This window comes from Euprymna scolopes, chromosome 9, assembly GCF_053919585.1.
Source record: "Euprymna scolopes isolate OS-2025 chromosome 9, ASM5391958v1, whole genome shotgun sequence".
Classification (NCBI taxonomy): Eukaryota; Metazoa; Mollusca; class Cephalopoda; order Sepiida; family Sepiolidae; genus Euprymna; species Euprymna scolopes.
Genome location: NC_136490.1, coordinates 20,404,198 through 20,417,252, shown reverse-complemented (window position 1 = coordinate 20,417,252; position 13,055 = coordinate 20,404,198). Strand labels below are relative to the sequence as shown.

At 32.6% G+C, this 13,055-nt stretch overlaps 1 protein-coding gene and 1 long non-coding RNA gene across 5 annotated transcripts in view; one reads left to right on the top strand and one right to left on the bottom strand.

Moving 5' to 3' along the window:
• Positions 1 to 13,055, bottom strand: part of LOC145284453 (uncharacterized) — a 1,345,403-nt gene that overhangs the window by 290,426 nt on the left and 1,041,922 nt on the right. Inside the window, exons 13-14 of the mRNA XM_080133278.1 lie at positions 5,173 to 5,311; positions 2,904 to 3,026 (exon numbers count right to left, since the gene is read on the bottom strand). Of these exons, the coding sequence (XP_079989404.1) occupies positions 2,904 to 3,026; positions 5,173 to 5,311 (262 nt within the window). The remainder of the gene's footprint in view (positions 1 to 2,903; positions 3,027 to 5,172; positions 5,312 to 13,055) is intronic.
• The window catches only part of LOC145284458 (uncharacterized), a 275,200-nt gene that overhangs the window by 42,937 nt on the left and 219,208 nt on the right, over positions 1 to 13,055 (top strand). The window lies entirely within an intron of this gene.

The window sequence follows — 13,055 nt, the reverse complement described above, 5'->3', positions numbered from 1 at the left end:
CAGGAACCACTACTGAATGCACAGCACAAGGGTGGTTTAAGAAATTTTGTGGTGATGACAAGTGTCTTGAAGATGATGAGCATAGTGGTCAGCTATCGGATGCTGACAATGATAAATTAATAGTGTTAGTCAAAGCCAATTCACACACAATCGTTTAAGAACTTACTTCTGAATTAGATGTAACACATACAATAATTTCAAACCAATTGAGAGAGATTGGAAAGACAAAAAACTTGATAAAATGGATGCGTCATGAATTGAATGACAACCAAAAGAAACATTGGTATGAAGTGTCATCTTCCCTTCTTTTATGCAACAAGAACCCGTTTCTCGATTGGGTTGTGAGTTACAATGAAAAATGGGTTCTTTATGACAGCCGGCAACACTCAGCTCAGTGGCAGGATGCCAACAAAGCTCCACAACACTTCCCGAAGCCAGAGTGGCACCAAAGGAAGGTTATGCTGACTGTTTGGTGGTCTGCTATTGGTCTCATCTATTAGTTTTTTAATGCAGGCGAAACCATTACAGCAAAGAAGTACTGTCAATAAATGAATGAAATGCATCAGAAACTTCGACAACAACACCCAGCATTAGTCAACAAAAAAGGTGTAATTCTCCTCCATGACAATGCCCGACTGTATGTTGTTAAAACGATCCTGCAGAAGTTGAACAAATTGGGCTATGAAACTCTGCCTCATCCGTTATACTCTCCAGACCTCACACCTACCGACTACTACTTTTTCAAGCATTTTGACAACTTTCTGCATGAGAAAAAACCTAAGTGATATCAAAAATGCCTTTAGCAACCTCATTGGTACCAGAACGCAAGATTTTTACGTCACTGGCATAAATAAACTTGTTTTGCGTTGGCAAAAGTGTGTTGATTCTGATGGTGCTTATTTCGATCAATAAATTTTCATTTGAGCCGAGATATGTTGATCTGACTTTCTCCAAGAATTTTCTTGTCAACCTGATAGATCCTATATCTTTATAAAGCCACCATTCACCCATGCATAGAGTATTATTGCCATATATTGGCTGGTACACCAACCACTTGTCTCTCCTTTTTAAGTCCGAAAAAGTCTCTAACCTAATAGGTCTCGCAGTATCTACCAAGATCCAGCCACTGATCCGTTATAGCAATGTTGCGTCACTGTACTTGTTTTACAAGTACTTACATGGAATGTGCTCCAGCGAATGCGCTACATTTGTGCCTTCTGCAATGTAAACGCACCTGACCAACCTGACAATCACCAAAATCCCACCCTTTCAATGTACTAGTTCCAGATGCTGGAAACTTTCTACTCTAATAGCTTCTTTTCTCAAACTGCTTGCTTTTGGAATTCCATTCCTGTTTCTTGTTTTTCTGACTGTATCAATGTGCATAATTTTAAATGTAATGTGAACAAACATCTTGCTGGACAACTCCCAACTTAGGATGCCCTTTCTAATCTGGTGTCTATTCACAGTAGCCCTTTACATCTCACTGGCAGTGTGCCTTATTTGGAGTGAATATAAGTTAAAAAAAAAAAGAAAAAAAGACACAATCTATAATTAATTACTATGTAGTAATATCACTGAAGTTAAGCAACACCGAGCCTTGTAAGTACTAAATGGGTGACTGTTTGGGAATACCAAGTGCTGTATGTGCTCTTTTCTCATCTTGGTATTGTTTCTTGTCCTGGACTTCTCCTTGCCACTAAAATCAAGCAATGTCGACTCAGAGGAGATGTGGTTGGAGATTAAGCAACCCTTACTTTACAATTACATGAATGTAGCAACCCATAAAGGGTGGGGAGTATCTATTATCTAATGAAAACTGAACAGAGGCTGTGATGCAGTAATATTTACTGCATGCAAAAATTGACCAAAACATCAGAGCATTGTTATGATGAAAAATTTTTTTTTTTTTTTTACAAGGTGGTCACCACTTATCAAGACCCAGAAGCCACTCAGGGATAAGGGTTATTGTAAGTACAGTACGTTAGTGTGGATATTTAATAAAGTGTCTACTTGAGGGGGCGGTTCATCAGGAATTTGTTTACGTTGGACTTGAAGACATCCAAGTTGTAGTCAGGTGGAAAGCAGGCAGACGGAACAGAGTTCCACACGCGTGCAGTTTTAAGAAAGAAGCTTTGTTCATGGAATCTATGTTTTGATTTAGGCATAGATAAAGAGTGGGGAAAGTTTTTGACAGTGGATTCAGTTAGACGGGTGTTTTTCATAAAAGATTGGCGAGGGGGGACCAGAGATTGGAACTCTTCTTTGACATTGTTTTATTTAATGAACAAATTCACATGTGACACGGCCTTTTCAGGATTGTTGTACCAGTACGCTTTCTGTACAAACAAAAGTGTATATGTAGCAAAAAATCTACCCAGTTTCAAAAAAATGCGTCTTTGGTTTGATCACAAGTCACTTCAACTATAGAAATAACAATATACCTAAAGTATATATTAGTGTTGGGACGATTAATCGGAAATTGGAAAAATGAGAACTTTTTGGGGTATCGGAATCGTTATCAGAAAAATTTGTACCTATTTTCCAATGCCAAAAACGATTCCTTTAATCATCTTTTTTATTTGATTTTGTTTAAAACAAAATCTTCCACTGCTGGTAATAATAATAAAATAATAAATATTTATTGATTTTAAAATACCAGTAAAGCTAAAATCTATAGATCATCCCCACAAGTGTATTTTCACGCTTGGGAAAATTTCTGCACATTTAATGCGTTTTTACGGTAATTGGGGGGGGGACTTTATAGTTGAATCTTTAGAGATTTATAAAGAATCGGAATTGGAATCAGGAATTGAGTAAGGAATCGATAATTGTATTGGAAAACTATTGGAATCGTCTCATCACTAGTATATATAAATCTGTAAAAATACTTTAGGACTTACCATGGCCGAAAAATAATCCTTAAGAAATTGGTCCTCCAGGATCTTGGCACTTTTCAAGTTATCAATACAAGAATCATATTTGTTGAGAAGATGTCTGCCGTCTGTAGAGATCCATATATTTAACTGTGGAAAAAAAATGAGATATTAGAAATTTGTTGACTTTAATAATCATATTGAGACAAACACATGGAGGACATTACCAAAGTTGATGCAAAGAATGTGGGCTTCCTCTACTGTGCTAGAAAATTACTTACACCTAAGAGTATTCTATATCACTACACAGCCACAATTTCCTCACGCATGAAGTACTTTTGCCACATCTAGGTTGGTGCATCCACGATTAGTCTCTTCTTTTTAGACAGGATTTAAAAAAAAGTGTCAAACCTAATAGGCCACACACTATCGGTCAAGCACCAGCCTCTGTCCCATCACCACAGTGATATGTCACCTGTGTGCTTGTTTTACAAGTACTTTAATGGAATGTGCTCTGACTTGTGCCCTCTTAACATACAGACTCCTGACTAATCTGACAAGCATCAAAATCACATCCCTTCACGGTTGAGGTCCTTAGATGCAAATGAATAAAAAGCCCTTTATTCTAACCGTTTCTTCCCTTAGACTGTTAGATTTTGGAATTCCTCTCCCGTTTTCTGCTTCTCTGACTGTATTAACATGCAAAAGTTTAAATGTAATGTGAACAGACATTTGCTCAACTCCCTACATGGTTCCCTGTAGACATGATCCCAAATGGTAGCCTCTAACATCTAAGTAGGTATATGCATTGTTTGAGGTAAAAAAAAAGTTACTAAAAATACAAATATATTCTAATAACATACAAAAGATTGGATACAAATGTCTAAAAATAATATCAAAAACGCTATTCTTTTACATAAGGCTAGAGCAAGCATAACATTATAACTAGGGCTATGATGACAACATATTCTCTTGAGTATATCTGTTAATATCTTATATGTTTTTATATAGACTGGTGTGGTTCTCGGTTGTTTGACTGTGTCAGATATATACTTGAGAGTCAAAATAATGAAAAGAATATTCTGTTGTCACAGCCCTAGTTATAACAATGAAAAACTCCATTAAAATTTAACAGAAGAGAGCTAGGACTGCATGACAGGATATTGTATCATAGACAGGAAGTAGTCAGAGACACCTAGTGGGTAAACTAAGAAAATTTTTGGTTCGTGTGCATAAAAAGGCAACTCTGAAATATGACAGTTAAAATTAAATGACAACAAAATACTTATGTGGTATTGAAAAATATTCGTGTACACTGAAAATTATGGAAAATTATCAAGTAGAATTAATTTTAATAAAAATCTAAATATTAATTTGTCTGACGTCCGGTGTCACACAAAAGATCATCATCGCAAACATTAATTAATGAGAAACGAATTACCTCCTTTTATAGTCGTTTTTTATAACTTAAAAATCATTAAAACAATTTCCTCTTCAAAAATTTTTAAACAACAAAAAATACAGCTGTTTGTTTCCATTTTCAAATTGGTTATTTTATTTTATAATTAAAAAAAAATCATGTTGGAAGGAGACTAATTTTTTTATCATAGATTTTTTTTTTAATTAAAAAAAATGCGCAAGTTAATTGACATCTGTTCCTTTTTAATGTATTTTAAAAATTATTCAGAAAATAAAAGCAAAACAAGGTTCATTGAAAAATGTAATTTTTAAAAGGTTAAAAACAATTAGCTAAAATTTGTTTTAAATTTGTCGTTATTTGTTTTATTCTAATTTAATTATGTTTATAATGGTTTTTAAAATTGTCAACTATCATAGAATTTTCCGGGGTTCTGCTAGTTAAAATTAATTTGTCAATTTTATGCTGTTGATACTAAGGGGAGACAATCACTGAGTTTTGAGTAATTAAGTAAAACGAAAATCTGTGAATTGCAGACTGCTCTGAACCACAATGCACAGTTGAATTTTATAAAAAAATAAAAACACTCGATAATTTTCCGTAATTTTTGGTTTACGGTAATATTTTTCAATATCAAGTAAAGACTACATTTTTCTATGTGTTACGTAAAAAAATATGGTATTTATAATCAAAATGAAAAGTTATTATATTATATTATAATAAAAATTATATTATATTATTATAAAAATAAAAAGAGCTGTATTATGTCAGATTATTTTGATTGTTTGGACCAATGAATAAATAAAAACAAAGAAAAAAAGTCAAAAGTAAAGAGAAAAAGAAGAAAAAGGTAAAAAAAAAAAAAAATCTTGTAGAGACCTTGTTGCATTCATTTTCAAATCCACGCAATTGCAGCCCTTGTTCAAGCTTGTGGAATCGTGTTTCAGCAACTTTCACCAATGACATCATACTGGTTTGCAGGTGCTTGTACATTTTCTTAACGTGGAGCATTTCTTCCCTGCAGTTCAAAGGAAATTTTATTATTATTATTTACCTGGTATTAAACACAACATTGCCTGGTATTAAAGGTAACGTTTAATTCCTTTAAAAAAAAAAAAAAAAAAAAAAATGAAGTAAAAAAAAAAACAGAAATAAACTGAGACATGTGCATGCGAGTATTATGTTTTTTTCTAAACAATTCATTTCTTGTAAGTAAAAAAAAAATACTCGAGCTGAGATCGAAGCCAAAACCTAAAGACAATGAGCCAAGTATGATAACCATTAGGCCAGCTTAACACGTTCTTTGAATAGTGTTTTCAAATTACTTATTTGTAACATAATGTGAACGATTCATGCATGCACAGATGTGAAATAATTGAGAAACAAATAAAAATCTGATAACCCCCAAGTAACAATTTTTTTACCCCTTAGCGGACCGTTTTTTTGGATGAAAACTGATTAAAAGTTTTCCACATATCCATCCTATAAACCAAATTTCAAGTCTGTAGATTAAAAATTCATTGAGTATATAGGTTAGGAAGTGTCGTCACACAAACACACATTCTCATAGTTATATAAATAATAATAATAATAAACAATCACTTCATAACAAACATGTAATTCATCAATAATTATAACTAGTTGAAATACCTGTTTCATGATGGGTTTGAAATAGTGTTGGGACGATTAATCAGAATTGAAATCGAAAAAATCAGAACATTTAGGGTATTGGAATCAGAAAAATTTTGTGCTTATTTTTTGATGCCAAAAACGATTCTTTAAATTTTGCTTTATCTTGTTCAAAACTTGATTTTCAATTGTTGGTACTAACGATGACATGATAAATATTTACTGATTTTAAAACTAAAATCTAGACACCACCCCCACAAGTGTATCTAGATTCCATGAACAAAGCTTCTTTCTTAGAACTGCACGCCCGTAGAACTCTGTTCCGTCTGCCTGCTTCCCACCTGACTACAACCTGGATGTCTTCAAGTCCAACGTAAACAAATTCCTGATGAACCGCCCCCCTTAACTAGACACTTTATTAAATCTCCACACTAACATACTGTACTTGCAATAACCCTTATCCCTGAGTGGCTTCCGGACCTTGATAAGTGGTGACCACCGTGTAAAAAAAAAAAAAAATCTGTTAAGTTTGCAAAAATATATGCACATATTGCCTGCAGGTGTCACAGTTTTTACAGTAATTTGAAAATTAAACGATAAAGAAAATCTCTAGCTAAATTTTTAGAGATTTTAAAAGAATTGGAAAGTTAGACCTCTATTGGCAATTGTATCAGAAATGGGAAAATATTGGAATTGTCATATCACTACAGTAGAACCCCAGAATATGGCATTAATCCGTTCCGGGGTTGTTATCATAAGGTGAAAACTGCCATATGGCAGAGCCTAAGCAAAATTTTATACAGTACATATTAAAAATTAGTGACAAAATACAGTACAGTATATAATACACATGTGTATAATCAAATAACATTATAAATAACGTGGTAAGGTGGGGCCAATATCGTAACCAGGGCCTAGAAAAATATAGTATTCCACATCGTAACCTGAAAAACCCGTATCCCGGCGTTCTACTGTAGTTTGAAATACTGAAACATCCTTATGTTAGAAATTAAAGATGGCCTGTGAGATACAAAGCCTTGATTGGCTGAGAAAATCACATAAGAAAAAGAGATTTTGAGATAGTAAGTCAGTTTAGCAGTTGGAAAGATGTTCAGTATGCCTATAGGTGACCATGTGAGATGCTTTTCATCATGGCCACATTGGTATAGAAAATACATAGTGAAAGATGCATACAATGTAAGACTAGTTGGCTTTTAACGGTATATCGAACTTGTTAGGTCATTTAATGCCATGAAAGGTTATTCATCATACATTCTTATGTGCAGGCTATTTTCAGTTCTACTGGATCATATAGGTTTCACGAGATATAAAACTATTCAGAATCCAATTGGTGATTACTTTTTGCTTAGGTGGTAACGGTGATCAAGTGGTTAATGATACAGACTAAAGACCTGGGTGCCCCAAGTTCGAATCCAGTTTGTTCCATAAAATCACTTTGTTGGCAATCTTCACAGGCTCCCTCCTGTAATTCCTGATGTCTTTCTAGAAAGAATTCTGGCTAGAAAAATATCGGGGAAACCAATGTCAACAATAGAATCTTTGGATTCATACAATATGATGATGGTTATTTTTGGTTTGAATTAATAAATTAATATTCTAAATATTGTACATCCTTTGTACTCATTAATATACCACGAGGATGAAATCTAAGGTGCCTACATGCTCAATATATAGGGATGAAAAATATACTATAATGCTATAATGAGCAGATAAAGCTTTTACCACTGAAATACTACAAAGCAAGCCACTTTCTTGGAAAAAAAAGTTATGACCCATCAGGTCATCCATTGAGTTTGTGTTACACTGCTTGAATCGATGGGGGTGGGGAGAGTGAGTGTGCAAAGCCAGTTAAATGTAAAGAAATAAAAAGACAAAAATCACAAATGAATAGTTTTCTGCTGGTTATATCAGCCTACTTCCTCTCTTTTTTTCTCTGTTTCCTTCTCGGTTACAAATTAAATAGTTTTACTACTTGTGGTGTTATTCCTTTTTGTTTATAATAGACGATTGCGATCTTTTTATCGTTTCTTTTGCAACTAAAAATAAATACTATTTAACTTGTGGTAGAATATGGAAAAGAGAGAGGGAGAGAGTTATAGAGAATGGGAGGAGGCTAATTTTGGATTTTGCTTTTTATTTTTTATATTTAACTAGCGAGGGGTACCCGGCGTTGCCCGGGTGTTTGGAGGTGTGCATGGAAACTCCGGGGGTGGGGGGTGGGTGGGGGGTTAAAAAAATGGTTTTGGTAGGTAAGGATTGAACCCGAACCGTTGAGGCAAAGTTATAAATTAAAGTGTGAAAAAAAAAAAAAAGTGCGACGTTAACGATTGTCCCACCGTGAGATGCTAACGGAAACATGTTTGAATCTATTTAATTACTTGGATTTGGCAGGTGCCCATTTTAAGGAATTAATGAGGTCAAGTTTGACTGCGGGATTTTTATTTTCCCAAGATGTTATAGGAAAAAGACTAATCCACATGCGGCGAGCAACAAATGTTGAATATTTATCTTCCTGAAATCGAGCAAATTAAATAGACAGGCGAGCTTCATTGTTAACTCTGAGATATTACGATTTATATGTGATATAAAAAGTTTTAAAAAGTTGTGAAGCGACCGACCGCTTCTCTGAAAAAAGCCTTTTGTAGACATACAGAAAAAGCGAACACACATACATACATTTTCGCTTTTATATTTATAGATTTGCAAATTCAATTTTTCTTATTTAAACAATATAAACCAAGCCCGATGGATGACCCAACATATACCCATCAACTGTATTTTAAAATTTATAACGATCGGTTAATTGGTTTAGGAATTAATCCCATGCATAGAAACATAAGCTTAACTAACTTTATATAAATAGTGATATAATTAAAAAGAAAATGTATAAAAATTTAGAATTTATGAATCAACAGACAAAATATCTTTGAAACAATGTTAAGATGCAAATATTTGATTAAAAATTATTCGATTTATTTTTTAAATAAAATGACTTGAATTAAAAAAAAAAATTAAATTAAAAAAAAAAATAAGGATCTTTAACAGTGTTGCTCAGTTGTAATTACAAACTTACGATTTATCAAGATATATAAATTAACTTTGTGTTCTTAATATTGATAATATTTTAAGTAATATTTTTATATATCTAAAAATAAGTTAAACTTTTGTAAATTATAATTTAAACATTGATTACTCGAACAAAATAATAAATTAATAAAGAGAAATGAATTTTTTATTTGCTTATATCTTAAAGTTTTGAAAAGTTTCAAATAAAAAAAAAATTAACAAAATTATAAATTATAAACTTTAATTTATCCAGATTACATATTTATTATTAGAATCGTCCCGCCACAAATAAAATGTTGGGACGATTCCAATATTTTTCCAATTTCCGATAAAATTACTGATTCCGATTCTTTCTAAATCACTAAATATTTAACTATAAAATAGTTATTTTGTCCTGATTACTGTAAAAAAAAAAAAAAAAAAAAAAAAAACAACTCTTCCTGTGCACATATTTTCTCAAACGTAAAAACATACTTGTGAGGTGGAGGGAAGGGGGGTGGTCTATAGATTTTACTTTTACTGGAAGTTGAAACAAATAAATATTTTTTTTATTATTAGTGGAAGATTTTCCTTAAACCAAAATCAAATAAAACAGATAATTAAAGGAATCGTTTTTTGGTCTCAGAAAATAGGCACAATTTTTTCCGATTTCGATAGTGATTTCAATACCCCCAAAAGTTCCGATTCTGATTAATCATCCCAGCACCAATTATTTTTTAAAAGATGGAATCACCTCATCGTGATCGAAGACAAGATTTCAGCAAGTGCACAAGGTCCAGAATTTTATAATTGTATTATATTGATTTGCATCCTAACATGGTTTCAAAGATGATTTGTCTGTTTATTCAATTTTTTAAATTTTCTTAAAGATGTTTCTAAGAACTTTTTTTTTTTTTTTACAAATTCTCCATTTATACAATGCATACTGTTTGTGATATAGTGTTAAACATGCGGACTAGAGCCAATCGTTGCATGAATACTTCTAAAAGTGCATTTGATACGTTTCTAAAGAATCAAGTACGCCAACCAAATAATGCCCTTCTGGCAGTTTCACTGTTTTTCCAAGCGATATTCAGACGCTTTTGTTGCCAGTTGTTATTTCTGCACAAAAAATACGTGCCTGGGAATCTTAACATTAGCTGCGGAATCCGCCTCTATCACTACTTGCGGGAAAGGGTGGCATCAATCGTAGCCATGGTCGATATAAATATCACAGGCATGAGCAAATAACCATTCTAACAAAAATGTCTGGTATTTGTTTTTTTTTTTTAATTTTTTTTTTTACAAAGAGGTTACCACATATCAAAGCCCAGAGGCTACTCGAGGATACGGATTAATGTGTGTATTTTAGTCACTGGGACAGCTACGTAATAATCATTTGTAGAAGTAATATGGTATAATTAGATTATTTATGAGGGCGATTCACTAAGAACTTATTTACATTGGACTTTAAGATAATGATATTGTAATCAGCTGGAAAGCAGACCAGGAGAACAGAGTTCCACAGGCGGGCAATTCTAGGAGAAAAGCTTGGTTCATGGAATCCATAGTTAGGTTTAGGTAACTATAGAATGGTGAAATTTATTGATAGTGATTTTGGCTAGAGGAGTGTTTTTTTGTGAAGGATTGGAAAGAGGGGACTATAGATTAGAGCTCAGTCGAACATTTGCCATGAAAATAGCGATAGAGCAGGGACAGGCTTGCAACGTCTTTTCTGTGGGAAAGAGGCTGCATAGAAGAGAAAAGTGCATCACCTACTAAATTATGAAGTTGGTTTTGAACTCTATCAAGGTAGGATAAGATGCTTCTAGCAGCTCCTACCCAGATGTGTGATATTCAATGCTTCTAGCAGCTCCTACCCAGATGTGAGATATTCAATCCTTGGATGTACTTGGCTCTTATACAGGTAGAGAATTGCATCAGCAGTGAGATATCTACTGGAAGCTTAGAATGCTCCAACCATTTTTCCATGGCTGGAAAAAATCTGGAACTGTGAGAAACCCTAGAGTTTGATTGGTGGACTTTATAGTCTACAAAAATTTTAAAACAAATTTTAATCGCACATATATATTAAAGTTTCAACATTTTTGAGATAAGGATTGATAAGTTGGATTATTTGGACTACTGTTCTCATCTTGAATGTCAATCTTACAAGATTTTTTCTGGTATAATCTCCCATTTTCTTCAGGTGAATCTTGTCAAACTCCACAAGGACAATTGGCACAACGGATACGAGTGCCAAGTTATAATCATTTCTAAGTGACGGTCTTCGGGGGGGGGGGGGGGGGGGTTAAAGGTTCGGTTCTCAGTACAGGTGACGCTAAGAATACAATTAAAAGTTACTTTAAATTTTTATCCAATCATGGCTGACAGAATAGGAGCAAGCTGCTCCTGTGGATTAAATAAAGAGCTCTGTTAAAATTTTCATACTGACTCCGGAATGCGATATATTTTCAACTCTTTCTCTTTATTTTTATATATATATATATATATATATATATATATATATATATATATATATATATATACATATATATATATATATATAGTAGTAAGTTATAAAAATATATATGGCAATTAAGCTACACAGAATATTCCGAAATATTTCGAAATATATATATATATTTCGATTTGAAGTTCAATATCCTTTTTTGTTGCATCAATATCCAATATCCCTTATTCTATGTAGCTAAAATGATTTAAAAACTTTAAAAACATTTAATTTAATTTTCTATGTTTATTAACTATAGCAAAGCGGGTGCAAACCTTTTATAATATTTGATAATATTTTTTCTTCCGAGGCGATGTATAAACATCGAAAACTCATGGGTTAAGGAAATATATTTTACTATACTGTATTCTTTGTCTTGCATACAATAACATTTCTATATCTAAAATTTAACTTTTTCAAATCACAAATTTTAAATTCCTAAATTATGATGATGATAATAATAATAATAATAATAATAATAATAATAATAATAATATATATATATTATTATCATTATTTTTTTTTAGACATGGACTGAAAACCTGGTTGTGCCAAGTTCAAATCGAATCCAGTTCATTCCACAGAAAATCTTTCAGCATAACATCTAATTTCATGTCTTACCACCTGGAGCAGAAGTATTTCTGCCCCTTTAAGAACTCGGTTCTTATTGTTGAGCACTTTACGTTTGAATAAAATAAGTTGGTCAATTAAGCCCATGTGCACAGACCATGATGTTAAAAATCACATGATCACTCTTGGCCTTCTTGAATGACATTTACGATTTATATAAATGTTAATTTCAACTATATTCTCGCCGCATTTAACCTTGGCCGAGCAGTTTGTTCCTCACTAATGGAGTCAGAGATGGCTTTGTGACTGGGTTCAAATCTCCTGTTTGTGTAAATTCTTTCCTCATAGGTTCCGAAACGGCTGAGCCTCTCTTTTGCAAATTTCACGCAAAGTTAATTTATATGTCTGGCAGTGTTTTTAGATATGTTTTGTAGAGAAATTCATTCGATAAGTATCGATAATCAAATAAATCTGATCTTAAAAATAGTCTTTCTTCCCTTATAGATAAAAAAAGAATGATTTTTACAAGGGAATATTTTATGTTACACCGGCAAGAAATATAATAAAATCTCAACAAATCATTTCTTCTTAAAAAACAGATTTATTATAATCTGGAGATATAGCTTAGTGGTAGAGCATTCGACTACAGATTAAATGATCCCTATGTTTATCCCCGGGTGTACCTCACCATTTTATTTTAATTTTTTCTTATAAATGACTTCAATTTACGATAAAAGAAGAGGTACTATTTAAAATCGCCACAAATTGTTTCTTCGTTTGCATATTTTAAAACTAAACATTAATCAGAAGTGACTTTTCCAGGGCATTCATCGTCAAACGTAAATATCAGCTGACATGATATTGTAAAAAAAACATCATTATTATTATTAATTTTTTATTTGTTTTTCTTTTTGCGAATTAACCCACTGGGCAAATTATTCCTCGTAATATATAATATTGAATAGAGGATTGATTTTATAAGAAT